Raw genomic sequence first — 26,285 nt, 5'->3', positions numbered from 1 at the left:
AGAGGGGGACGGATGCCCACCCAAGCCAGGCATGGTGCCAGGGAAGCGTAGCTCCATCCTACCCCTCCACCCGCAGCTCCGGGGATGCTCGGAGGTGTCCAGCTTTGGGATACGGACTGACAGGGCAGGGACAGCTGTGCCGCCCCAGGAGGAACCTGTCAGAGGTCGGGGTGGCACCTTAGCTGGGGACACCCTCCTCCGCTCCGTCCCTGTTGGAGGCTGGGGTGCTTTGCTGTCCCCTCAGGGTGCCACTGGGGACGGGCCCTTCTTTCCTCCAGGAAAGGTGATGGAAGAAGGGAGGGAGGTGGGCGGCAAAGCTCCTCTGCCACCGACTCACCGCGTAGCCTCGGTCATGTCACTTCACCCCGCCGCCACCGCCATCACCGCCACCGCCACCGCCGTGGCGGTGGCGGTGGCGGTGATGGCGGTGGCGGCGGGGTGGCTCCTCAAGGGAGGGGAGGGAAGGAGGGAGGGAGCTGCCGGCCGCCATTTCCTGCCGAAATCACATGGCTCCCGCGTTTCCATGGAGAGGGCCGGGGTGGGCGCTGCCAAGAAGGAGCCTGCCCCAACTCTTCCCCGCCGGCTCCCCCCCTCCATGGGAGCGGAACAAAGAGGGGATGAGCCCCGCTCCTCGCCTCCCCCGCTTCTCTTGGGACATGTGAGTGTCACCCGGGGAGGGGGGAACACAAAGGGGGGGGGGGACGGACGGACGGACGGACGACGTGTCGCCGTGTGCCACCCGCCGTCGGGGTGCGGTGGGGACGGGAGGGGGGGACCCGAATCGGGGGGTGACCCGGCTAAGGAACCGCCCCGGCTGAGGGGCTATCAGGGCGAGAAGCCACAAAGCCACCCGCTGTCGCCACCCTGGGATGCGTGGGCTCTTGGGTTTTAGGAGGCGGAGGGGGGGGGGGGGGTGTTGTCGTGCCTGCCCCGTGTCCCCCCCCCCCACCCTCCCGTGTCCCCCGTGGCCATGGGACACCGAGAGCTGTGGGTCCCGGAGGAGAGGCTGCACCCCCATCTTCCCCCCAACACCCCCCACCCCACCATCAGACCCCAGCAGGACCCCGGGGAGGGGTGGGAAGGGGGTGTCCCGGGGGACCTGGGTGCTCCATGTCAGCTGGGTGCTGCCTCCTCCTCCTCCTCCTCCTCCTCCTCCTCCTCCTCCTCCTCCTCCTGGGTGACGGAGGGGAGGAATGCTCTCGGAGGAATTAATGAGACAGATCTGGCTTTGTTGCTGGCCCCATCCTCCTATCTCCCAGCCCTCCCCTGCCTGCCAAGAAGTGCTTGGGAAGGCCTCGCACCATTAACTCCTTCCCCGCCACCCCAGGGCTCCCAAACGGCCTTAGTGGCTTTTACCCTCGCCAGGTTCCCAGAGGAGACTACTGAGGCCACCGAGAAGTCCTGCCCTTCCTACAAATCCCATTTATGGCCGAGGACCTATCTGGTGGCCGGCGGCTGAGGAGACGCCGTGCTGCGTCCCCCCCCCGGGCCGGGCTGGGGCGTAGGGCTATGACGCCGCGCAAAAGCAGGCAGCGCAGGGCTCGGTGCCGGCGGCATTGGCCGCTCCGGGTTGGCGGAGGTCCTCCATGCGGAGAGGAGCTGGTGGTGGGAACTGGTGCGGTGGCGGCCCCAGCGGAGGACACGACGCCACGGGGTCGAGCACGGGAACGCGGGAGGCGATGGGCAGGGCAGGGATGGGGGACGATGAGACGGGTGTTGGGGTGCAACCTGGGGGGGCATAACCGGGTGGTGGGGACAAGGAAGAGATGTTCTTCCCAAACTCTGCCTGAGGCTCCTGGCCAGCGCTCCGGCTTTGCCCAGGAATTTGCAGCCTGGTTTGCCGTGGGGTGCCCGAGGTGGGCATCGTCCAGTGCCCGCTGCTACGGCGAGAAGAGGTGGGCAGGGATGCGGGGGGATGTCCCCTGGGATGCCACCGTGTTTGTGGCCGAGGCTCGGTGGGCGCCTCGGAGCTCCTGCCGTGGCTCTGACTTAAAGGACGGGACCTGGGAGACCCGTGGTGGGCAGGGAGCTGGCATTTGGGGTCCCCAGGGGACGGCGAAGACAGACCGAGCGCTGGCTTTGCGTGGGTTGAGACCATTGCCGGGGCTGGGACGAGCTCCCCGCCTCGTGCTTTGGGGTTATTTATAGGGCTGCCATTTATATCGCTGCTATTTCTGCTGCCGTGTGGGGACGATGCGAGGAAGTGAAGGGGGGGGAAGAGCTTGAGCCTGCCCGGATGCGGGGTGCCCGGCCCCCTCCGGCAAGGGATGCTGCCGGCGGTGGCGGTGCCAGCCTGGCTGTGGGTAGAGCCTGGCTTGGCACAAGGGCTGCTCCTTCTCCAGCCCTCGGGGCATCGACCTGCAGGAAAAAAACTCTGCGTATGATCTGCGGAGTTGGGCTGCCGGGTTTTTTTCGGGGGCTGGCTTTGCCGGTTTCTGCAAAAAATAAAGTCAAGAGGGATCGGTTGTGGCACTGTGGTGGTGGTGACCACCAGCAGCTCTAAGGACGAGAGGAATGGCTCTTGCCTGGCCACAGGTCACTTGGTCACTCACCGTGGTTCTCCTTCAAGCCATGACGGTGGGTCTTCTGGCCAGAATTGTCACCTACTGCCACCTCCTAGGTCTCCCCCATGGCCAGGAGCTCGTTGGCCTCTCACCAGGCTGGTGCCTATGTGCTGGCACTCATCTCCCCAGCATCTTCTGGCCAGCAGTGCCTTCTGTTCGCCTGTGCCCTTTCATGCCATGTTTCCACCTGCAGTGACATTCCCTGTCACAAAAGAGTGTCCATGTCCAGGGAATGCTTGTCCTGGAACAGCCTGAAATAGCTTCTTCATCCCCTTGGCCTTTGGTGCTGGTGCCACCAGGGGCGCGTGCTCCTGGAGCAAGGTGGCTTCTCCAGGGGCTGGGTGATGCTGGGTGGGCACAGCTGGTGGTGCTGGGGCCAGCAGGGAGCAGCTGGGGAACCTCCCCGGGACTCAGTGGTGGCAGGACACGGGGTGTCTGGGGTACCAGTCCCGTATCCCACGGACGGCAGGGAAATGGGAACGTCCTCCTGGGGTGTCTGGATTTTTCTTCTGCCTGGCCATGGTTGTGATGTACACGCGTCTCCGCGCACGGCTGCCCACGGAGGGGTTTGTTAGCACCTCCGGCTGTTGTGGAGATGCTCGGGGCAGCTCCTCAGGCCTGGCGAGAGGAGGGCATGACAGGGGACGCCCCCAAAAAAGGTGTGCTTGGGGTGTTACACCCACATCCCCGCTGCCTGGCAGGGATGGAGGCAGCCGCCCTGGCTGGTGGCGCCGAGCCGGGATGGTGAGCATCCAGGGAAGTCCCCTGAGCTGGTCGGGGTGACCAGCGCCCCGCGGGGCCACGGGGGCCGTCCCCCTTCCCCACGCTTGCTCCCTGTCCCCGGCCAGGCCAGGGACGGAGATTCGTTTAACTCAATTACCGCCCAGGCCCTGGCGGTGTTGGCTGAGCTCGTGCCCTTCCTCTGCCCTCCCTTGGCGAGGTGTCCCCAAGCTGGCAAGCCCTGCTGAGCGCCGCGAGGTGCTCAGAGGAGATGTCGGACGCCACGTGCCCGTGAACTCCGCCGGCGTCCTCTGCCACCTTCTGCGTGCACGACCCCACCTCCTGCCCGCTCCCCGCCGCCATCTCCCCACGGCTGATGCCCAGGATGGTGCGGTGCCACGCGGCTTTGCCGGTGCTGCCCGCGTTACCGGCTGCCCCGCAGCCCTTCACGGGGCCGCAGGCAGGGTCACGGAGAGGCAGAGTCCCCCACGGGTGGCACAGCCTGGTCGTCACCCCTCTGGCAGGGAAGCCCGGCCGTCCCTTCGCTCTGCGTGGCACTGGGGAGCGCCTCTGCGGCGATTCCCGGCGGCTTTAACGTGGTTTTCTTGTTAACCTTTAATGAGAACAAACAAGCTGGCATGGGCCGTCGCTGCGGGCGCCTTGCCTGGCCGTGTGCCGGCCACCGGCTCCGCATGGCTGCCAGCGCGGCAGAGGCTTTGCGGAAGGCTGGTCGGTCCCAGAGCGGCGCTGGGAGCGACGCTTTCCCCCAGCGAGGGGTGACAAACCGGGTGGTGGTCCCCCTGCCCCCCACCCCCCCGGTGGTGACCCCCACCGGGGTCAGGACTCTGCCCATCGGTGGGGAGAGCCGTGGGGATGCGTCCCGTCCCGGCAAGGTAGGAGACATGGTCTTCCTTGCAAGTTCTTGAAGGTCGGGGTGGAGATGGGTCCCTGCGCACCGTGCCTTGTGGCGTGCGGGGCTGTTGGCTCCCCGCCGTGCCGGTGACACTGGCATGGAGGCTGCGGGCAGGTGGGTGACAAGATGTCTCCGTTTGCCAGTCCTGGAGTGTTTTTTCCCTGGGATGCTGCTCGCCGCCAGCCCGGTCTCACCAGCTCGTCCCCCGGCTGCTCTCCCAATAGGGCTGACACTGGGCACCCACCCGGGCACCCCGATGAGAGGGTGCCCTGGGACGCAGCGCTCTTTGGTGGCACCGCTGCAAGCCCCAGCTCGCCAAGCCTGGCTCTGGCTGGCTCCAGAGCCACGACCGTGGGTGCCCACGGTGGGGGAGCTGTGTCACCCTACGAGGAAACCCCAAACACTTCTCCCCCGCAGTGCACTGGCCCCATCCTGCTCAGGGACCAGCAAGGAGGGGAGCAGCTCTGGACTGGGGAAGCTGCCCCACAACTGGCTCACCCTCTAGGGAGGTGTCTGGCTCCCTGCGAGCACCCCCCACCCCAGGACTCTCCCCCAGTGTTTTTCCTCCCAAACCTGTCCTGACCTCCCTCTAAAAGCAGCAGCAAACAGGAAAGGAGCCTGGGAGGGAGGTGTCTTTTCCTGCTCCGGTGATGGTGACGTGGTGATGGCAGCCGGTCCCAGCCTGGATGGAGCTGGCTGCTCCAGCCTCCTCCCTCGGAGCTGGAGCGGGGGGTGCCAGGCTTGGGTGGCACCAGGACCCGTGCAGGGACCTACAGCGCTGGAGGGGGGGTGGGTGGGTGACATCTGTGCCACTGAGTCCCCCTGGTTGTTTAGGACATCCCTCTGCTTTCCACCAGGGAGTTGTGGGGCCGGGAGGTACCGCTGGCATTGGCCTGGAGGGCAGGTGGGTCTGTCACACTGCCCCGTGGGAGCAGGACCCCCCGGGGGGAGTGGGGCATCCTCGGTGCCCGTGTAGGAATGGCACCCAGTCTCTTTGGAGGGCCAGCCCCGCCGAGGCTTTGGAGACCCCGGCAGCACAAGCTGGGGACGTCTCAGCAAGGCAACCCTTTTTCCAGCGGCTCCTGGGTGTTGCGGGGCGCCCACGGGCACGCCACGGGCACGCGTGCCGCGGGAAGCCCACAGCAAAGCCCCGGCGGTTTGATATATCTATCTATCTATCTATATATATCAATATATATATATATATTTAAAAAAAAAAAAAAAGCACAATGCAGAAGTGAGCAGCAGGGCTGCCGGGACTGCTCCCCGCCGTGATGTGAGCATCGCCTCCCGCTCTGCCCATGGCTTTGTGCACCACGGTGACCTGCAGTGCGGTCCCCTCCCCTGTGCCTCAGTTTCCCCAGGGAGGCGGTTGGGGAGGGAATGGTGGGGACCGAGCCGTCCCGTCCCTGCTCCCGGCGCAGCCGGTGCTGGTGGGCTCCCCTCCTTCCCAGAAGGGATGGGCGTCCCTCTGTCCTCCTGTCCTCCTGTCCCCAGCCCTTGAGTCACGGCCGGGGCTGCGGCGCTGGGCAGTGATGTCAGCCCTCGGGCAGGGGAAGCGTGGGAGGAGACTGCTGCCCGGGGGGAACCCTCCGGGCCCCGGCCCCGCACACGGGCGAACAGACGGACAGACGGACGGACGGCATGAGAGAGCAAGAGCCTCCCGCGCCGCACGGGACGCTGACCCCAGCCCGAGGGGGACGTGCTGCCGCAGCCCGCCATGAACGGCAAACCAAAAGGTACCGAGCGCCGGCAGCACCGGGGCCCCCCGGGCAAACACCGTTAATTTGGGGACCCCCAAGTGGTTGAGGCTCCCGGGGTGACAGAGCCGGGCTTGCGGAGGGCTTTTTAGGGTGAGCGGCTTCCCTGGGAGGAGAGGTCTTGCAAGGGACACGGTTGTCACCGCGGCATGCGGTGATGGGGTGTTGGGACAGGACGGGGTGTGCGTGGCAGGATAGGACCCGCCGGCTGCCCAGCTTTGCCGTTGGCCGTGCTGAGACCCGGGCTCTGCATCTCGAGGCAGGAGAGGGGACACGGCTGCCCACCGCTCCTGGGCGATGCGCCCCAGATGTCCCAGCAGCATGGGTTTCCTTGGCAAACTGGTTTTCTCTCCATTGTACCCGCCACATCTTGTCTGCAGCCGTGCTAACGTGGACAAACGGACCTCAGGTCTGGGTTGGGCATCCTTAGTACGGTGGCCCCAGGGAATCTGGGCAGAAGAGGGGGTCCTGGGGCTGCTCTCGAGCACAGGGACCAAGTTGCCCAGGCAGGATTTGGGGGTGGGAGAAGCTACTGGTGCCCAGCAGAGCATCCCGGAGATGAGCAGGTAGGGGTGAAGGTGGCATGTGGGACCTTCGCAAGGTTATGCCCTCTTCAGGAGGATCCTTCCAGAGGATCTCAGCACCTCTGAGAGGGGTGACAGCCCACTCAGGAGCAGGGTCTGGTGCCCCTGGCCAGGCTGCGGTCCCATCTAGGAGGTCATAGAGGTGAGCTATGGCCCCCAGGTGTCCAAAGTCATGAGGATCCTGGCTGGGTGCTCGGTCTGCGTCTTTGGTGGTGGGGGACCCACTTCACTGGGACCGTGGTGGTCCTGGGCTGGTTCTCAGGAGCCATCCTAGAAAACAGGTTGTTCTTGAGCTCAGCCAGGCACTGGGAAACCCCCCGGCCCCAGCAGTGCCCACCTCCCTGGCTCCCAGTTTGGGGCTTTCATCCTCTTCTGGAGGTGAACTGGGATGGATGGCAGGGTGGGAGGCAGCGATCCCCCCCCGCGGCCGAGGGAGCCGGCCGTGAGTGTCTGCCTGCGCCGTGCCCTGCCCTGCCCTTCCTCGGGGATACTCCGCGGGGTAAATAAGCGCTTCCTCCAATTCTTCCCATTTGCAGCTCCTTCCCTTTCCTGCCGCCCTCCCACTCGGCTCGAGGAGCCAGCCGGCCTCCCGCGGCTGCCGGGGCGGATATACAGCCACCGTGTCCCCACCGCCACGGGGCCCAGAGCACCCAGCACCCATCCAGCCCCCTGCCCGCAGCACCCGAACTGCCGTCCCCTGCTCCTTATGGCCGGGAGTTTCTCTCCTGGGTGAGCCATGGGAAGCCGAGATGCTGTTCACTAACTCATCCAACTCCCCAAAAACTCCAATCCCCCTCCTTGCCCAGCAGGAGCGGCGTTTTGAGTGGGGGGTCCTGCCTGCTTGGAGAAGAGGCAGAGCATGGAGGAGGTGAGGGACGGAGGCGTCCCAGGCTCCCTGTGACCAAGGCAGCATGGCGTCGGTCCCCGGATGCTCCGGTCCTGTGTGCCGGGGAGGGACGAGGGGTGATGGGAGGGAAGAACTGCTCCAGCCCACGCTGGGAGCTGGCCAAGGGCCGGAAGGGGCCGCGGGGGGGGGGGTGTCAGGGGTACGCGTTTGGGTTAGGACAGCGGGGACGCAGCTGTGCAAACAAGGATAGAGCCGCTGGGCTGGAGGGAACCGCGCCAACGGGCCGAGTTCGCAGGCTCCCGAGGTCATCCCCGCCGTGCGCCCAAGGGTGCCGGGGCAGGGACGGGGCGGGGGGGTCGTCCCTCTGGCGGAGGGTGGCAGGCCCCCCCGCTTGCCATCGTGGGTGGGATGGACCGGCTCGCGGCCATCGTGCCCTGCCCTCGTTGGGTGACAGTGGGTCCCCCGCTGTGCCCGGGGGAGGTGGCCGCAGTGCCATCAGCGTGGGGACCCCCACCTGGGGACGCCCCTCGGGGGGGCTGTGGGTGCTGCTGGATGGTGGTGGGTGCTGCTCCCCGGGTTTGGGGGTGCTGGGTTGGCCACCCCAGGTACTGCTGGCCTCCAGTAACTGACATTACTGGAGATGGTGGTGGAGCACCCCCAGTTCCCAGGGCTGCGGGGCCAGGAGGGGTCGGGGGGAGCCAGTTTTGGGGCGTCACCGACCAGGGCAGCGTTGATAAACCCGCCGGAGCGACCTGAGGCTGGTGTCTGAGTGTCGGAAACAGAAACCAGCTGGGACCAACCCAGCCGGTCGGACTGCCCCCTCCGCCGCTCCGACCAGCATTCTTGGGATCCCAATCATCTCCAGAGCACCGGGGCGTCGAGAGAAGAGCGAGCCGGCGGCCGGGCTGGAGAGCCCCCGGGGTGGGCTCCAGCACCCCCCCGGCTGTGCCGTCTGCCCAGCTGCTCACATCTGGTGGCTCTGCCCTCTCGGCCACTGCCCACGGGCAGCGCTGGCCGGGGACGGACAGGCAGACGGAGTCCCAGGATTGCGTTTGCTACGACGGGAGAGCTGCGGGCGGTCTGCGGCGCAGGCACAGCAAGGTGAAAAGCTTGGTCGGGAGGTTGCTTCGTTAGCATCGAAGCTCTAATTAAGGGCGGGGGGCGGTGGGGCTGGCAGCGGCTGGACCTTTGGGGCAGGACCTTTGGGGCAGGACCTCTGTGGCTTCTTCTTGGGACAGGGAGGGATGTGCTTTGGGTTCAGCCGGTGGCAGGGACACGAGTGTGCCGGTGCTCTGCCCGGTGCCGTCCTCCCGGTAAGCCTGGCACGGGGCTCAGCATCCTGGGCGAGATGCCGTGGCCGGTGGCCCCTTCCAAGCGTGCCCCGGGCCGTGCTCTGCTTCGGTACCAGGTACCTCTTATCTCGGTAATGTCAGGAATGCACCACGCTGGGGCTTTTTCCTCCGCCCTGAGCCAAGCGTGCCAGGAGCGGAGACCCCACACCCTGCCTGCCCTGCCTCCCGCAGGCAGCGCTGCCCTCCGGCACCCGGCTGCCTGCCCGCCTGTGCCAGGCTCAAGCATCCTCGGGGATCCTGGGGCATGGGTCCTGCAGAGCGGTGGCACGGTGGTCCCCATCCTCGAAGGGGGTTTGGGGTCCTGGCACAAGAGCTGGGCTGCAGGGTGCCAGGCCTGGGGACGCGGGGTGCCACGGCAGACAGGCTGGCGCTGGCAGGACCTGGCAGTGCCCAGGGCCAGGCACTGGGCTGGCTGGCAGCTGCACCATCCCTTCGAGTCACGTCTGTGTACCCACCCTGCCGGCAATCTGGCCTCGCAGTGTGGTGCATCGCAAGGGGTGTTTGGGGGAGAGCCAGGTCCCTGGGCTGGAGCGCAGGGACGTGGTGCTGCCAGCAGCCACCAGCCATGGCACTGCTCCCTGTGCCAGTGCAGGAGCCTCAGGTGCCTCGGGGCACAACCCAGGCGGTGCAGGTGGCTGCTGGAGGCTGTGAGGGGTCCGGGTGAGTGGCTGGGGATCGCTCTGCCTCTCCTGGGACATTGTGCTGGGGCATTGGTCTCCCGTGGCACCTTCAGCATCCTTCCCCCCTGCAGTGCCCTCAGCATCCTTCTCCCCTGTGACACCCTCAGCATCCTTCTCCCCCTGTCATGCCCTCAGCATCCTTCTCCCCCTGTCATGCCCTCAGCATCCTTCTCCTCTTGCAACACCCTCAGCATTCTTTTCCCCCTGTGACACCTTCAGCAACCTTCTGCTCTTGCAATACCCTCAGCATCCTTCTCCCTCTGTGACACCCTCAGCATCCTTCTCCCTCTGTGACACCCTCAGCATCCTTCTCCCCTGCAGCACCCTCAGCATTCTTCTCCCCCTGTGACACCCTCAGCATCCTTCTCCCCTGCAGCACCCTCAGCATCCTTCTCCCCTGCGACACCCTTCTCCCCGGCACAGGCTCCCTCCTGGGTCACCCTCCTTAGAGCTCCCCCAGTGCCCCCAGATGGCAACATGGACCAGACAAGGATGGGCTGGCAGGGCCATGGTCACTTCTTAGGAGCTGTGACCTGCCCCACACGCGGAGGCCCCCATCGTAGGGGTGGTGGACGCTTTCCCTATAGATGAGCGGTGGTAACGCCCAGCTGGGGCAGCAAGCGCGGGTGCCATGGGCCTTGTGTGCTCAGTGGGGAGCAGATTAAAGAGCCCTGCGGAGGGTAATCTGCCCAGGCCTTGCAGGTCAGCTGGGCTGCCAGGGATTACAGCTCCTCCTAATGAGCTTAATTGGGACAGCGTTGTCCTGGAAACTGGAGGGACTGGCACCGAGATTACGCCGAGGCGGTGGGACCCACGGAGTGGCTCTGTTGTCCTGGGCTGGGACCTCAGTGCCGAGAGGGGACCAGATGGACCTGCTGCGTCCTGGCTCTGCTGGGATGGAGGTTATCGGCGGTGGCTGGCTTTGATTCCAAACAGCTCCGTCTCATCCTGAGCGCTGCGAATGCCTGGCCCCAGCCTGGCGTGCGGGGAGGTGATGGCATGGCTGTGGGGTGGCGGGGACCACAGTGCCGGGGAGATGCCCGCAGATGACCAAGCAGGTGCGTGCCACGTCGGGCTGGTTCGAGGCGGGTTCCCGGGCTGCGCCGTGCCGGAGGAAGGAGTGGGGATGGCGGTGAGGCGGTGGGAACCCCAGCCCTGTGCCATTCCTGGTGCTGCTGGGGCAGGAGGAAAGGCAGAGTACGCCCCTTAGGGAACGGGGAGGTGGTTCTGGCTGGGGTTAGCTTGGTCCCATCTGCCAGCCGGGGAAGCTGTGCATCCCTGAGGCGCTGCCTGGCTTTCCCTGGCAGGGTCCATGGCCACCGGGCACCGTGTGGGCTCATCCCTGGCAGCTCCTGGCTCCCCAGCCTGCGGCTCAGCTCTGGGGGCTGGTGGGGACAGTGGGACTGAGTTGGCATCAGCGGTGGCCGGGATGAAGCCGGAGCATCCAGCTGCCTGTGCCCTGCTCCTGCAGGTTGGTCTGCCCCCTGTGCCCAGCTGGCACTGGCGGGGGTGGCAGGGCCAGGAGGACCCCCGGGCTCCCCTGCTTTTGCCTTGTGCTGAGTCCCCAGCGATGTGGGATGGCAGCCGGGTAGGGGCCCCGAAACTCCGAAATCTGCTGTGTCCTGGCTGGCGTCGACTGCAATGGCTGCCACGGGTACAGGCAGTGGGTTTGGGGCTCCCAGCACCCCGTCTCTGGTGCTGCCAGGAGCAGAGGGCATGGCTGTGGCCACTGTGGGGCCGGACACGTGCTGGACTTTCCAGGGTCCGGCAGGGAATGGCTCGGCCTTTCCTTCCCCGACACAGAGCTCCCGGCAGAGCCGGGGACTTTCCAAAGCGCTTTGTTGTCCGTGGGTTTCCCTCCTGGTTGCTGGAGCGAGCGGAAGCGAGTGCGGAGACAGCGAAGGGCTGGGCGGCCAGGTCCGGCCCCGCGCCCTTCCTGCCCCCGCCATGGGGTGGCACGGGTGACAGCGGGCCAGGGGATGAGACGGGGCCAGGCTGGGGCACAGCGGAGGGTTTGCCATGGTCGTGTCCAGGAAGGGCCACCGTAGGCATTGGGCATCAGCCCCTTCCTTTGGCTGAGCTGGGACGTATCCGTCCGTCTGTCCCGGCTGAGTGCTCATGGTGTCCAGAGCTCTGCTGCACCCGGGGCAGAGCACCAACACCATCACTGGGGATACCTGCGTCCCCGGTGCCACTGGGAGGAGCATCTCTGGGCTGAGAGGGAGGGAAGGCTCCTAGCCCGTGGGTGTCGTAGCCACCTTGGCCCATGGGTGCCGTTGCCATCCCAGTCTCGGCGGCAGCTCTGCCTGCGTGTGTTTCCCTACCCTGCTGCTGGTGACCCCGCTCTCTCGTGCCCCCCAGGGAGGCCTTCCAGGTCACACTCGACGATGTCACTGTCTGTGCGCCCGCAGCGCCGAGTCCTCGTCACCAAGATCAATAGGAGCCAGTCCTTCGCCGGAGTGAACTCGACGGCCGACCGGCCCTTCAGGTAGGAGACGGGTGCTCACGCTGCTTGCCACAGGGGACAGGGATGAGGACAGGCTTGGGTGCGGTGGCGGGACCTGCTGTCCATCCCGAGGCACCTTCCCAACCCACTGTCCCTCCATCTCCCTCAGGGATCTTTGTGCTACCCAGGGGATGTCGCAGGGGGTGCTGAAGGGAGCATCGAGGTCAGAGGGGAGAGAGCCCATCACCCCAACCCCACAGCGGGTCATCGGTGACCACCCTGCAGCCCCGTGCCTGCTGCCACCAGAGCAGGGAGGGGGCAGGTGTAGTTCAGGCAGCTCTTAAGAGCTTCCCTGTGACCATCTCGTCCCACTTAATGGGTGCGGTGAAGGAGCTGGGGTGGCTTTGAAGCATTGTGTCTCGACGGCCTTTGACATCCTGCGGCAGTTGGTTTCGGGGTTTGAGGGCTGGCGTGAATCAGGGTTTCCTCCAGGTTCTTTCAAACCTGTTGCGGAAAGGTTTTTATTGGCTGCCCGTCAGCTGCGTGGCGAGGAGCAGCCATTCCCTACTCATCCCCTCTGGCCGCTGGCGATGTTATGGTCCCATCATAGCCTTCCTCCTCCTCTCTGCCGAACCTCACGGTGGTGAGAACCACCCCGTGCACTGCTCATCCCTGCCACCCTCCTCCGCACCGTCCCTAGCTCCTGGCTACCCTCGCACAGGTGGTTCTTGGGATGTGGGCATGCCATGCTCGGGCTTGGGCTTTGGGCTGCAGGACTTTAATGCTTTTAATCCCTTTTCCTAACACCCAGACAGGCTCCTTACCTCCCAGTCCACCCACTGGTGCCAGGGGAGAGACAGCACTCAGCCCAATGGCTGGGGAGAGCAGCGCCAAGCTGCCTTGCCAGGCTATGGTCACCTTCACTGGGTGGGCACAAGCCCAAGTAGAGCCTCCCCATGCCTGGGAGGAGACCTCCAGCCCTGCTCGGCTCTTGTCCCCAGGTCCCATCCAGCCTCTGGGCCAAGTGACATGCTCCAGGCCACCAGCACGTCATTGGACCTAGGGGTGCCAGAAGGGCTCGCTTGGGGACAGGGAAGAGGGAGGACTTTTGGATGCCCGCAGCCAAACAGCTGCTGGAGAGATGCTTGTGGGAGATGCCTCCAGGGGCTCTGGAGGATGGGAATAAGGAGGGATGATGGAAATCAAGCGCTTACCCGTCAAGCGCTTGGGAGGAGGCCAAGACATTCATTTCCCCCCCACCGATGATTCGGGGAAGTCTTTTGGCCACTCCTGCAAAGAGCGGCACAGGATGGGAGGTCCAACCCGGGGCTGGGAACCGAGGAGCCCATGGTGTCTTCTGGGCACCGGTGGCGTGACGATGCATTGGAAGGAGGAAGGGAAGAGCCGGTCTGAGCGGGGCGTTGCTCGCTGGGCTGGGGAACGACTCCCTTGCACAAGGCAGGAAGGGTGGTGTTTAGGTCCCGGGTGCTGGGTCGGTGTCCCTTCAGGTCAGCCGGAGGAGGTTCCCAAGGTGGTGGTGGGGCAGGTGGAAGCAACAGGCAGCCAGCAGCTCCACACGGTGGGTTTGGTGACATCTGGAGAGGCGTAGCATCAGTGCGGATGTCCCTGCCCCATGTTGCTCCTCTGCGTGATGGGGTGACAGGGCTGCTTGTCCCTAGGATGCTCTCGTGCTGCCACCCACTGGGATCTCTGCCTGTCCCTGGGAGCGCATGATGGCAAGGCACGATGGTGGCATGTGTCACCCTGCCACAGTGCCCAGGCCACAGGGTGAATCTCCATGCCCCTGGCAACCTGGGGTGCTGGGGATGGAGCAGAGCATAGCCCCTTTGGAGGGTGGCCAGGGCTGGAGATGTCCCCACAGGCACTCCAGGAACACAGCTTGGCTGCAGCTGGTGCCAGCTCCGTTTGCCTTTGCTCCCACCGACTGGCGTCTGGGACCCCCAGACCTCCACAGAGGCTACCCCACGGCCAGCCTCTTGGACACTGCTGGGTTGAGGTTACCTCCTTGGTCTTCTCCACCACCAGCTTTGTGGGTTTCTCCTTGTCTGGAAGCCAAAGGGGGGCAGCCAAATGCATCGAGGGGGCTGCAGGCACCTGGGGCAGGCAGTGCTGCTCATCCTCACGGCCCCATCTCGTCCGGCCCCGCTGGCCAGTTAGACTGGCTGCCAGGGAGTCCTGGGAGAGGCAGGCAGGTCTGGGCGGACCTGGCCTCCATCCCAGAGCTCCTTCTTGTCTCGAGACCTGGTGCCCGGCAGGCTGGGGCACCCAGGTGGACCCCGGTGCTGCGTGCTGACCCCGGCCAACCCGGGTTTGCCTGCGTCTCTCCACAGGAACCTCTCGCCCTTCACCCCCACCGTCTCCCGCAAGACTGGCTCCAGGGTCAGTAGGATGTTCTCAATGTCCCACAAATCCCCACCACCCAAGGTGCCTCAGCCCAACCGCCTGGACGAGGTGTACGAAGCTCTCAAGAAGGGCCTGACGTAAGTGTCGGGGCTCCCCATGGCTGGGTGGTTGGAGGCGAGGAACCCCCGAGGGACACGGGGACAGCTTGTCCTGTGACTTGGTCTCCGCTCTCACCAGGCAGGGACATGCCAGGTCTCCTGGGCACAGTCCCTCAGGGTCCTGGAGCTGCGTGGGGTTCTGCATCCCACCACGTCCCACGTAGAGGCACATGTGGGCTCCTGAGTGCTGGAGTGGGGATGTGGGGCTAGATGTGCTGGGTTGTGCGGGCTGTGGGTGGCAGGAGCCCTGGGCAAGGTGTCCCAGCCTGACCCAGCGGTGTGGTTGGCCCCCAGAGCCTACCTGGAGGTCCACCAGCTGGAACTGGAGAAGCTCAGCACCCAAATCCGTGAGTCCAAGAGGAATTCGCGCCTGGTGAGTGTTGCTGGGAAGAACCTTACGGGGGAGCGGTGCTTTGGGCAGGCGGCCGGGGTTGTGGGCATGGCTGGGGCAGCTCGTGGTCCATCTGTGCCACGGGGACATCAGGGGCCAGCCCGGGTTCTGGTGTTGGACTATGGGGCTCCTGTCCTACTGTCAGGCACTCCCCAGCCCTGGCTGGGTGCTGCATGTCCCCGCCGACGTGCTACGGGTGGTGGGTGTGCGATGTGCTGGGTCTCCTCGGTTGGGCAGAGCGGGCTTCGTGCTGCATCTTATCCCTCTCCTCTCTCCTCCAGGGCTTTCTCTACGATCTGGATAAGGTAAGCGGGATCAGTGCCCTGTCCCCCTTGCCTCCCCCAGGGAGAGCGCCAGGCATGTGCTCCTGCCAGCCCCTTTCTCGCCTCGCACCGCCCCGCTGCCTGTCCCCCCCTGCCCCCTTGCGCGGCAGAGTGTCTGCGGGGTGGGATCGGGGTCCTGCGGGCAGGGTAGGTCTGGGCAGGGGATGAAGCAGAGGCGCTTGTAGCCCGCTTCTTGCTAAAAAAAGCTGCGGTTGGGGACTGCTGAGCCTGGGTTAGCTCTGAGGTTGGGAGAGGGGCAACCCAGAGCCTGGCTTGTCTCCTGGGCGACCCTGTGGAGCAGGGGAGGCTGGAGGATGCTGCAGCACAGGGGTGGCCAGTCCAGCCGGCTGCCGCCCCGCAGCTCCCGGTCAGGACTGGTGGCCAGGATCCGTCCCAGCCGCAGCACGGGCACGCGGCAGGGCACATCCTGACCTGCGGCTCCTCTCCGGAGGGATTGGGCTGCCTCTCACGCCATCTCCTCTGCTTTTCCAGCAAGTGAAGTCGATCGAGCGCTTCCTGCGTCGCCTGGAGTTTCACGCTAGCAAGGTGAGAGCTGGGGACCGGGGTCATTTTGGAGCTCCCTCCGTGCCACGCTGGGACAGCCGTGCTGTCCCCTGCCCTGCCCCTCAGCACAGCTTGGGCCTGTCCTTCCAGATAGATGAGCTCTACGAGGCTTATTGCATCCAGCGGCGGCTCCGCGATGGAGCCCACAACATGGTCAAGGCTTACAGCACGGGCTCGCCGGGCAGCCGGGAGGCACGTGAGAGCCTGGCAGAGGCCAGCAAGGGCTACAAGGAGTACACGGAGGTGAGGCAGCTGGCTGGGGTGGGCTGGCAGGGTGCTGGGTCCCGCGGGTGGCTGCTGATGGGTGCTGTCTGTCCGTCTGTCTCCAGAACATGTGCCTGTTGGAGAACGAGCTGGAGAGCCAGCTGGGCGAGTTCCATGTCCGGATGAAAGGTAACGCGTCCCGCTCCGTCCCTGCCCTGCTGCCTGCCTGCCTGCTTCCTGCTGACGCCCCTCTGCCTTCTCTTGCAGGACTGGCAGGCTTTGCCCGGCTCTGTGCTGGTGACCAGTACGAGGTTGGTGGGACTTTGTGGGTTGGGATCTGCTCTTCTCCTGCCCTGTGGTCCTTGGGGTGCCTGGGGGGCGTAGGTGGGCGCTGGCGTGGAAGCATGTTGCAGGGTGGTGGTGGGTGGCGTGGGTCCCTGGCCATGCCCGGGGATGCATAGAGAGCACCCACCACCCCAGCACCCGCCACCATCCATCTCCTGGTCCATCTCCCCCATACCCACGCCTCCGTGTCCCCAGATTTTCATGAAGTACGGACGGCAGCGGTGGAAGCTGCGGGGGCGCATCGAGGTGAACAGCAAGCAGGTGTGGGACAGCGAGGAAATGGTTTTCTTGCCCCTCGTCACCGAGTTCCTCTCCATCAAGGTACAGTGCAGAAAGGGGCAAGGGGCAGTGTGGGCCAGCTACCACCTGGGCTTCCCTGCAGGACCTCACCTAAATCTCACTCTCACTGGGGTGGGAGGAGGCCATCTGGTGGTGGTGGCATCTTGGCACACAGCAGGAATGCACACAGCGTCCATGAAGTCCGTGGCTTCATCTTATCCTCTCCTCCCTCTCCTTCCCCAGGTGACGGAGCTAAAAAGCCTGGCCAACCATGTTGTGGTGGGCAACGTGTCCTGCGAGACCAAGGACCTCTTTGCGGCTCTGCCCCAGGTAGTGGCTGTGGATATCAATGACTTGGGCACCCTCAAACTCAGTCTGGAGGTGACCTGGAAGTGAGTACCCCAGCAGGCATTTCTGGTAGTGCATGGCATGGCTTGGGGACACCTGGCATGGTCTGGCAAGAGGTGGCCTGCCCTGGGGTCTCTCCCATCCCAAAACTGGGCTGTGTTATGGGAAGCCAGAACTGGACTGGATGGCGTCGTGGTGTCCTGCTTGCTGCAGAGCGGGGTTGAGACCCCCCTGGACTGGCACACGCCTCTCACCTCCTTGCTCTCCTCCCCAGCCCCTTCGACAAGGACGACCAGCCCTCAGCAGCCAGCACCGTCAACAAGGCCTCCACGGTCAACAAGAGGTTCTCCACCTACAACCAGAGCCCGCCTGACACGCCGTCCCTGCGGGAACAGGCTTTCTATGTAAGTGTGACACTGGACAGGGCTGCTTGGGTGGAGGGGGTCCATGCGGGGACGTGCCCAGGCTTGGGGATGGGGGTGGGCAGCTTTTCTCCAGCTGTACGGCCATGGCCCCCCGGTACCGGCACCTGCTCCTCCCGCACTCACAGCTCCTCTTCTCTCTGCCCAAGAGCCCGGGGCGGGCGGCCGACAAGCACGGTTGGTCCTTGCTGGACATCTTTCGGGAGACACTCTTCGAGAAGCTGTCTCAGAGCTGCTCCTGCGGCGACGTCTCCTCGGCCGAGCTCGGGAGATGGCCCCAGCAGGGCCGCGTAAGTGCGAGGGCTGGAGCCGGCCAGTAGCTTAGCCCAGCGGTGTGGCCGTCCCGCAGTAGCCGTAGCCGCTCCTTGTCTCCTACTCACTAGCCCTCGCTGATGCCCACGGGCCTCATCCTGCCAGGCTGGGGTCAGGGGAGACATTCCCCAAGCTTCGGGGGGGGCCTGGGCTGCCCGGGCCAGCCCCGCTCCTCCGTCCGTGCGCCCTCATGTGAGAGCTGGGCACTAGTGAGTAGAAGGCTTGTCCGTGTCCCTGCACTGGTGGCGTTGGTGTGCTGTGCTGTGGCGTTGGCGTGGTGCTGGTGGGATGGTGTTGAGGTGATGGTGCTGGTGTGACACTGCTGGCGTGGCACTGGCGTGATGCTGTCATGGTGCTGGTGTGACGCTAACATGGCCTTGGCGTGGCACTCGTTCAGTGACAGTGAACCACTGGCGGGATGGCCGGTGCTGCCCCCCCATGAGCTGGCGCCATCCTTGCAGACATGGCGGGTGGTGTCCTTGGCTCCATGTGTCACACCCCGTCGTGGCCAGGATGGAGCTGCCCGCCATGCCGGGGAGCTGCTGGCACCCCGGGACTCCGGGGCGTGCGTGGCTGGGCTGGAGCCGGACTCCCCCCGGCGTGGTGTGAGGTGCAGGGCTGGAAGGGGCAGCCATGGTCTGCCAGGTCCTCGCCGCTCGTCCTGCTGTGCCAGCAGAGCCATGGCGGTGTGGCAACCTCTGCCGAGGGTCGCAGTGGCCTCGGTGTCCTCGGGCTTGGCCGGATCCTGCCCCTGGTTGAAGGGAAGGCAGCCTGAGGAGCAGGAAGGTCTTGCCTGACACCATTTTCCTCCCCCTCCTCCCCCAGAACATGCTGCGGCGCCAGGAGGAGCTGGAGAACGGCACGGCCTGGTCCATCTCCTCCGAGTCCTCCGACGACTCCTCCAGCCCCCAACTCTCCGGCAGCGCCCGCCATGCCGCGCACAAGCCCATCGTGCAGCCCGAGGTGCAGGCCTCTGCCCCCGCCATCGAGATCTCCTTCTCCCATCAGCCGGAGGAGGCTGGAGCCGGGCCCGGGGCCGGTGGCATCAGCGTCCCCCCTACTGGGAGCCAGCCGGAGGAGCCGGCCAGCCGTAAGAAGGATGCGGTGGCCAACGGGCACGTGCCCTACTCCCGGACTCTGAGCCACATCAGCGAGGCCAGCGTGGATGCCACCATGGAGCCCAAGGCTGGGGAGAGCCCCTGGGAGCCCGCGCCCAGCCCGGAGGACACAGGGATGGGCGAGCGGGACGAAGACGCCCTCCCCGGCGCCTCGGTGGCAGCCACTGAGGCAGGGCAGGACAGGGCCACCGAGGCCAAGCCCCGCGCCGCCGTGGCGTGGGCCACCGCCTGCGAGGTGGAGGCCAGCGGGGCGGCGGCGGTGCAGAGCCAGGCACCGGCACAGGGCGGCTGCGGCACCGGGGTGACGGCGGCGCCGGCACAAACCCCCACAGAGGAGAGGCCCATCCCAGCCCCGCCGCTGGCTGCCGGCGTCCCCGAGGTGCCACGGGGGAAGGCGGTGGATTCGGGTCTGGAGGAGGCCATCGGCCTCCTGGGCTCGGCCTTGGATGACTATCGGGGGCAGTTCCCGGAGCTGCAGCCCCTCGAACGGGAGCTCAAGCGCCTGGAGGAGATGCTGCTGGTGAGGGGCTGCCAGCAGTGCCCGGGAACGGGGAGGGACAGGGCTGTCCCTGCTGGCAGTGCCCAGGGACGATGGGGATAGGGCCATCTTTTCTACCAGTGCCAAGGGACGGTGGGGACGGGGTTATCCCTGCTCACAGTGACGATGGGGATGGGGCCATCCCTCATGGCAGTGCCCCAGGACAATGGGGACAGGGCCATCTTTGCTAGCAGTGCCCAAGGACGATGGGGACAGGGCCGTCCCTGCTGGCAGTGCCCAGGGAAAAGGGCGATGGGGCCATCTTTGCTGGCAGTGCCCAGGGACGGTGGGGACAGGGTTATCCCTGCTCATAGTGGCCAGAGACGATGGGGACAGGGCCATCTTGGCTGGCAGTGCCCAGGGATGATGGGGACAGGGCCATCCCTGCTGGCAGTGCCCAGGGATGTGGGGATGTGTCTATCCCTCATGGCAGTGTCTCAGGACGATGGGGACAGGGCCATCCCTGATCGCAGTGCCCAAGGGTGTTGGGGATGGGGCTGTCGCTGCTGGCAGTGCCCAGGGACAGTGGGGACAGGGACGTTCTTGATGGCAGTGCCCAGGGATGATGAGGACAGGGCCATGCCAGCTTGCAGTGCCCAGAGATGATGGTGATGGGGCCATCCCTGCTCGCAGTGCCCAGGGATGAGGGTGGCAGGGCCATCCTAGCTGGCAGAGCCTGGCAACAAGGGGGACAGGATCATCCCTGCTAGCAGCGCCCAGAGATGACGGGGATGGGGCTTTCCTGGCTGGCAGTGCCCAGGGACAATGAGGATGAGGCCATCACTGATGGCAGTCCCTGGGGCCAAGGGTGACAGGTCCATCTCACCTGGCAGTGCCCTGGGACAAGGGGGATGGAGCCATGCCCAATGGCAATGCCCGGGGATGCAGGTGGCAGGGCTATTTTGGCTGGTGAGCCAGGATGTGACCCCGCCATGCCTTCCTCCACAGCAGAAGCAGGGCGTCTTCCTCAGCCGAGCCTCCAGCATCAGCCTGACGGTGGAGCACGCGCTGGAGAGCTTCAGCTTCCTCAACACCTCCGACATGGAGGACTCGGAGGGCTCTGAGGAAGAGCCTCTCCAAGATGAGAGGTGCACAGTGGGGCTCGCGGGACGGGGTGCGGGGCAGGATGCGGCCCTGGGGCAGTTGGGATGGGGGGTGCCCAGCTCTTCCTGGGTGCCCAAGCACCATCACAGCTCAGGGCAGGTCCAGGTCAAGAAGCAGCAGGATATGGCCCTTCTGGTGGCACAGTTCTACCCCGCATCTCTCCATGGGGGCTGGGTTGGGAGGCAGCCCCTATGCCCCTGTGCCCCTGGGACCTGGTCCTTCACCCAGCCCTGATGCCGTGATACTGTAGGTCCTACAAAAACTCTGTCCTGTGGGTGAAGAAGGGCTGGGTCCAATTTTCCTGTGCTGACCTGCTGCCTCGGTCTCTCCCTGACTTGCAGGAGGACTGGCAGACCCCGACGTGGCAGCAGAGCCCCCAGCGCTGGCGAGACGGGGGCAGACGACACCGGCATGTGCAGCGGCTCCGAGGCCAGCACCGACCCCTTAAGCACCGGCAACGAGTTCCTGGATAAGGCCCTGGTGCTTCACCTCAACAACTGCAACCGCCTGCTGCTGGTGAGGACAGGGGCTGGGACATGGTGGCAGGAGACGTCCTGGGGAGGGAAGCCCTGGGGGTGGGCTGTGGGTCTTCCCTCGAGGGGTGTCTTGCCACAGCATGGAGGCTGAGGTGTGGGCGGTGAGCTGCATCCCTGAGGTCCCCGGTATGGCCGTGCCTTGCAGAAACTGGGCACCTTCGGTCCCCTGCGGTGCCAGGAGATGTACGCCCTGGACAGGCTGATGCGGGAGGCGCAAGTGCTGGAGATCGTCTGCCAGCTGACGGAGGAGCGAGCGGGAGCAGCCAGCTCTGCCGCCGAAGGTAAAGGCACGCAGTCAAAGGGGACCGTCCATGCCACCCCAGGGGCTGTGCTGAGTTCGGTCCCCTCTCGCCAGCATGGCTGGGCAGCGTGGGGCTGTACCCGCCGCCGTGCCCCGGGGAGGTTTGACAGCACCCTGTCCCCGCAGTGGTGCAGTTTTCGACGCGGAAGGAGGGGGTGCTGCCCCTTTGGGACTGCTGCGTGGAGGTGCCCAATGTCTACACCTGTCCCGTGGAGCGGTTCCTGCAGGTGCTCAGCGCCCAATACGCAGCGCCCATCAGCGAGCGACACTCTGGCCTGGCCGATGCCGGTGAGCGGGTGCCCAGGGGTGTTCGGGGAGAGGGTCACCAGCCCCACTCGGTGACCATGAGCGGGGTGCCAGGAGCCCCGCAGAGGGGTGTCACGCACCCTGACCCCTGGCCCTTTCCCGCAGTGTGTGTGAAACTGGTGGAGGACGTGCTGAATCGGCGGCTGCCCCGGCGGCCCGGCAGCACCCAGGGCGAACAGGTCACCATCTTCCAGTACTGGAGCCACTTTGAGTCACTGGGCCCCCTGGTGCTCGACACCTACGTGATGGAGCTGGCAGAGGAAGGTGGGTGCTCTCCCACCCTCCCTAGACCCTGGCATGGGATGCAGGACCATCACCGTGGGGGGTCACCCTGTAGCACCGCTGTGATGCCCTGGAGCGTCCCCCAGAGGCTCAGCCATCCTTTAGGTGGGCAAGTAGGTCTGACCCAGGGTACAGCACGCTCCCGCGCTGCCTTCCTGAGCACTGTGGCTCCTTGCCGTAGGTCCCCAGCATCTTGGCTTGGGTGCCCCAGCAGCCCCATGTGCTGGCACCTTGCGTGGAGCCACCTCTGCCCGGCATGGGTGCAGGGTGCCCCGGGATGGGGTGTGTGGGCAGTGCCACTGGGCTCCCCGCACCTCAGCTCAGCCGGCGGTTCCCCGCAGCGCTGCTGGCGCAGAACCTCAACTCGGACGACCAGGACGTGGTGCTGCGTGCCCTGAAGCGCATGCCTGAGGGCCGCCTGAAGAAAGAAGGACTGAAGGCGCTGAGCCTGCTCCTCGTGGAGGGCAACAGCAAGGTGGTGAGCGCTGTGTCGGCCCAGCTCCGCAGCCTGGCAGAAAACCCCCGCTTCCGCCAACGGGTACGTGCCGGGCAAGCCGGGGACCCCGGGGGTGCTGCTCTCCAGCTCTGCATGGATGGTGGCACTGACCCCCGCCATGTGTCACCCCCCTCCCAGGCTCTCGTGTGCTACCTGGAGCAGCTGGAGGATGAGGAGGTGCAGACGCGCGTGGCAGGGTGCGCGGCGTTGGGCTGCTTGAAGGTGAGAGGGACGCGGGGAGGAGGCAGCAGAGCTATATCTTGCAGAGGAAGAGGAATCGCATGTGGCCGGCGAGTCTGGACACACCTGCACAACCTCCTGCTCCTGGGAGAATGGAGCTGGGGGTGTCCCAAATGTGCCGGAGAAGCGGGCAGGGACAGGGGAATGAGGAGGGAAGGGATGGGACGAGGAGCTTTCCTGCACTATGGGGCTGCAGTGCCCTGTGCTGCCGTCCCCTCCGGGCTGTGTCCCTGCTGCCAGCCGTACTCAACCCCTTGTCCCTTGTCCTGCAGGCCAAGGAGAGCATCGAGCAGCTGGTTTACCTGTGCCAAACCGACAAGGAGCCTGTGCGGGAGGCAGCCAAGCAGAGCCTGATGCTGTGTGGTGAGTGTCCCGCTGCTTCTCTCTGCTCTCTTCCCCACCCACCGCATCCCGAGTGGCATCTCCCAGTGCCGGCGGGAGAAAGGGGTCCTGGGGCTGGTGCCTGCCTACCCCGCGCACTCTGGCTCATCGTGCCCCAAGCTCTGCCGGGCAAGAGCAAGCGGGCAGCGGGCAGCGGGGGCCAGGAGTCCAGTGGCCACAGAGCACTAAGCCTGCTTGTTATTTATCATTTGCTAGATGGCACTGAGAGAACCATGTGAGTGGGTTTCTAGGCCTCCAGATCGCGGCAGCTGCTGCACAGGTTGGGACACGTGAGCCGTCCTCGTCCCCCCCTCACCCCGTCCCTGCTCCTGCCGCTTTGCTCACGAATGTCTCCGTCTTAGAGCCTGTCAGCCATGTCACGTTTTGGAGTCTGTGTGTCTTGGTTGTTCATAGAGCCCATCCCCGTGGCACCCCGGCACATGTAGACGCCTCGTGTCCCATGTCCCAGCAGATTGTCCATGTCACCACCTCTTGCTGGGGGATGGCCGCTGGGGGCAGATGTGCGTGCGGGGCTGCCAGGTGAAGATCTCAGAGCCAGCTTGTAGTGTGGATGTGTCCATCCCTCTGTGTGCCCCAGGGGTCCTGGGGAAGCCCTCGGGATCCCCATGCCAGTGCATGCAGATGTGCACAGCTGTTTGAGACGCCGGAGCCGGTGTCCTTGGCCCCTTTGGCCCGAGCTGGGCTGTCCCCAAGCCAGCACTCCCGCAGCCCAAACCGTGGGTGATCCCTGCCCCGTGTGGGCACGGGTACGGCAGGCAGCTGAAGAACAGGATTTGCAACATCTCCATCGGGAGCTCTCGGGGATTTTTGAGCCCAATCCCGACTGGGACCTGCCCAAGGGTGTGCTAAGGAGGACAAGAGAGGTCTCCACGCCATGGGCCGTAGCACACCAGCTCAGCTCTGGCAGGCCTTAGCCACGTTTGCCCGGAAAAGCCGGGGAAGGCAGCTGCAGATGAGCAGGAGACAGAACTTCTGCAGTTCAGTTTACTGACCGCGGCGTGTACTTGCAGGGGAAGACGGTAAATCAGCGCACCGGCGGCTGGAGGAGACCCTGGACAGCCTCCCGAGGATCTTTGCACCAGCCAGCATGGCCAGTACAGCTTTCTGAGTCGCCACGCAAACCCACCTGCCATCCCTTGAGGGCAAAGGCACCGCTGGGCCACCCGGGCTTGAATGGACTACGGCCGGCCGGGACCCGGCAGCTCCCCGCTCTCGGCAGCGCACCACAGTATTCCCCTCGCCGGGCAGCTCGCCATGCGCGGCCGCACACTGCCTTACGGAGCACCGCTTCCCCTGCCACCGGCCCCGCCGGGGTGCCACCTCTGCACCCCTGGGCTGGGGGGGGGATCTCGCTGCACATCCCACCCTCTGATTGCTATTTAAAATACACGGGGGGAGCCCAACCTTCCTGCCCCCCACCTCCCCTCCTCAGCGGCTCCAGCTGCTGGGACCGGAGCGGCAGGGAGACGTTCGGATTTCTCTGCCTCCTCTTGCCTTCCTCTTGCTCGTGGGCACGTGCCCTGTCCTGGAAGGACCTGCACTTTGGAAACCACACCGTTTCTTTCCAGGGGGCTGCGGGGACTGCTGCCCTTTTGCCACCTGGAGTGTCGTCCCCCCCCCTCAGGACTTAAATAAAGTGAAATATGAGATATTAATATATTCTGCTGGCGTTTCTTCTTTCCAGCTCCACATGCTCCTGTCCCTCCCTGGCCGTGGCTGTAGGGAGCGTAGCGAGATGTGGCCCCCCCCTCTCCCCCAGCCCAGAGCCTTTCCTGGTCCGCTGGGAAGTGCCATGGAGGGCAGGGGCAGGAGGAGCAACAGAGGGACAGACAGATGGACAGAAGCTGCCACCTTTGTTTTTTTTTTTTGTTGTTGTCATCGTTGTTTTATTTTATTTTTTATTTACAGATTTTTGCAGAAAAACAAAAGCAAAAAATTCTTTTCTATAATGTCTCTATAAATCTATATATAATGTAATTACAGAGAACAACTAATTTTGATTTTAAACCAGAAATAAAAACAAACCTTTACTGAGTGACAGTGTCGCCGTGCGGGTTTTTCTTCGGCCCCTGCTGCCCCGGGGGCGCAGGGTAAGCTGGGGGTGAGCGTAGCTGGAGGGTGGCAGGGAAGGGATGTCTCACGGGGCATAATTGTGATTTGTGGCATCGCTGAGGCTACACGGTGGGGTTGTCCGACCCAAGGAGCCACCAAAACCAGGGCTGCCCCAGGAACGCTGTCGCTGTTCCCGGGACAGCCCTGGTTTCTACTGTCTTCTGTACCTGTGGTGGGAACACACCACGGCGCCATTCCCCGGCCCATTCCCAGAGAGCCGGGGATGGAGGTTGCCCAGCTGAACCCGTCTTCGTAAAGATTTGGCACCTCTTGGTGCGGGTACCGTCACTGAGCCACAACGGATCAAAGAAAGACTCATGGAATAGTTGAGGTGGGAAGGGACCTTTGAAAATGCTCAAAGCAGGGTCAGCTTAAGCTCAGGGTCACACCTGGTTGGGTTTTGGGTATCTCCAAGGATGGAGATCATAAAATAGTTTGGGTTGGAACAGACCTTTAAAAGTCACAGAGACCAATCCCTCTGCCACGAGCAGGGACATCTTCAACTAGATCAGGTTGCTCAGAGCCCTGTCCAATCTGACCTTGAATGTTTCCAGGGATGGGGCATCTCCCACCTTTCTGGGCAACCTGGGCCAGTGTCTCACCACCCTTCCTTATATCTAATCTAAATCTTCCCTCTTTTAGTTTAAAACCATGACCCCTTGTCCTATCGCAACTCCTCTGGCCAACCTGTGCCAGTGCTTGACCATCCCCATGGAAAAAAAAGCTTTTCTGAAGTTTAACTCTAATCCCTGTACTTAAGTTTCAGTCTGGTGCATGGGGTACCACCCAGGAGCATCTTCTTTACCCCCCACCAAGTATTAATAGACAGGGAGAAGACACACACCCCCACCAGCCTTCATTTTTCCAAGCGTAACAGCCCTACCTCTCTCAGCCTCTTCTTATATGACAGCTGCTCCAATCCCTTAATCATCTTAGTGGCCCTTATGGTCCTGGGAGGGGAGTAGGTTAGAGCGGCAGCGGCAGGGACCCCCATGGCACAGCCCCGTGGCGTGGCCACCTGCGACGGAGCAGGCAGCCGTGACATGGGCACCGCCAGTGCTGGCGGAGTTGGGGATTTATGGTCCCCAGGCTGAGCAGGGTCCATCCACCAGCACTTCCCAGGTTTTCCGAGCAAGTCCCAGCAGGTTACAGCCTCCATGTCCTTCTTCCTCACAGGAGCAGAGCATTTTGGGCTGGCTCAGGCAGAATGCCACTCACAGCCGGACTTGCAGGGCACGGCCAGCACGCATGTCATGGTACGTGGGGTGTCCCGG

The 26,285-nt window shown here is 64.6% G+C and overlaps 1 protein-coding gene across 5 annotated transcripts; it reads left to right on the top strand.

Annotated features, from left to right (window-relative positions):
* Positions 1–628: 628 nt before the first annotated feature.
* RIPOR1 (RHO family interacting cell polarization regulator 1) lies at positions 629–24,934 on the top strand. 5 transcript variants are annotated; one of them, XM_082489218.1, is made up of 23 exons: positions 5,793–5,936; positions 11,782–11,908; positions 14,218–14,367; positions 14,683–14,761; positions 15,061–15,084; positions 15,595–15,648; positions 15,757–15,909; positions 15,996–16,059; positions 16,138–16,181; positions 16,411–16,536; positions 16,738–16,886; positions 17,117–17,246; positions 18,402–19,214; positions 20,181–20,320; positions 20,678–20,852; positions 21,018–21,153; positions 21,300–21,461; positions 21,585–21,743; positions 22,103–22,299; positions 22,396–22,479; positions 22,770–22,860; positions 23,095–23,158; positions 23,910–24,934. In XM_082489218.1, exons 1-22 carry the CDS (start codon positions 5,918–5,920, stop codon positions 23,115–23,117), a joined length of 3,099 nt encoding a protein of 1,032 aa, XP_082345344.1. In that variant the 5' UTR covers positions 5,793–5,917; the 3' UTR covers positions 23,118–23,158; positions 23,910–24,934. The 5 variants fall into 5 exon arrangements, with proteins under 5 accessions (XP_082345343.1, XP_082345344.1, XP_082345342.1 ...); XM_082489217.1 differs by lacking the exons at positions 5,793–5,936; positions 23,095–23,158 and adding an exon at positions 629–658; XM_082489216.1 differs by lacking the exon at positions 23,095–23,158.
* Positions 24,935–26,285: the final 1,351 nt, after the last annotated feature.

This window comes from Vanellus vanellus (genome assembly GCF_965231255.1).
Source record: "Vanellus vanellus genome assembly, chromosome: 12".
NCBI classification, from domain to species: Eukaryota; Metazoa; Chordata; class Aves; order Charadriiformes; family Charadriidae; genus Vanellus; species Vanellus vanellus.
This window is presented reverse-complemented; position numbering and strand designations above follow the sequence as displayed.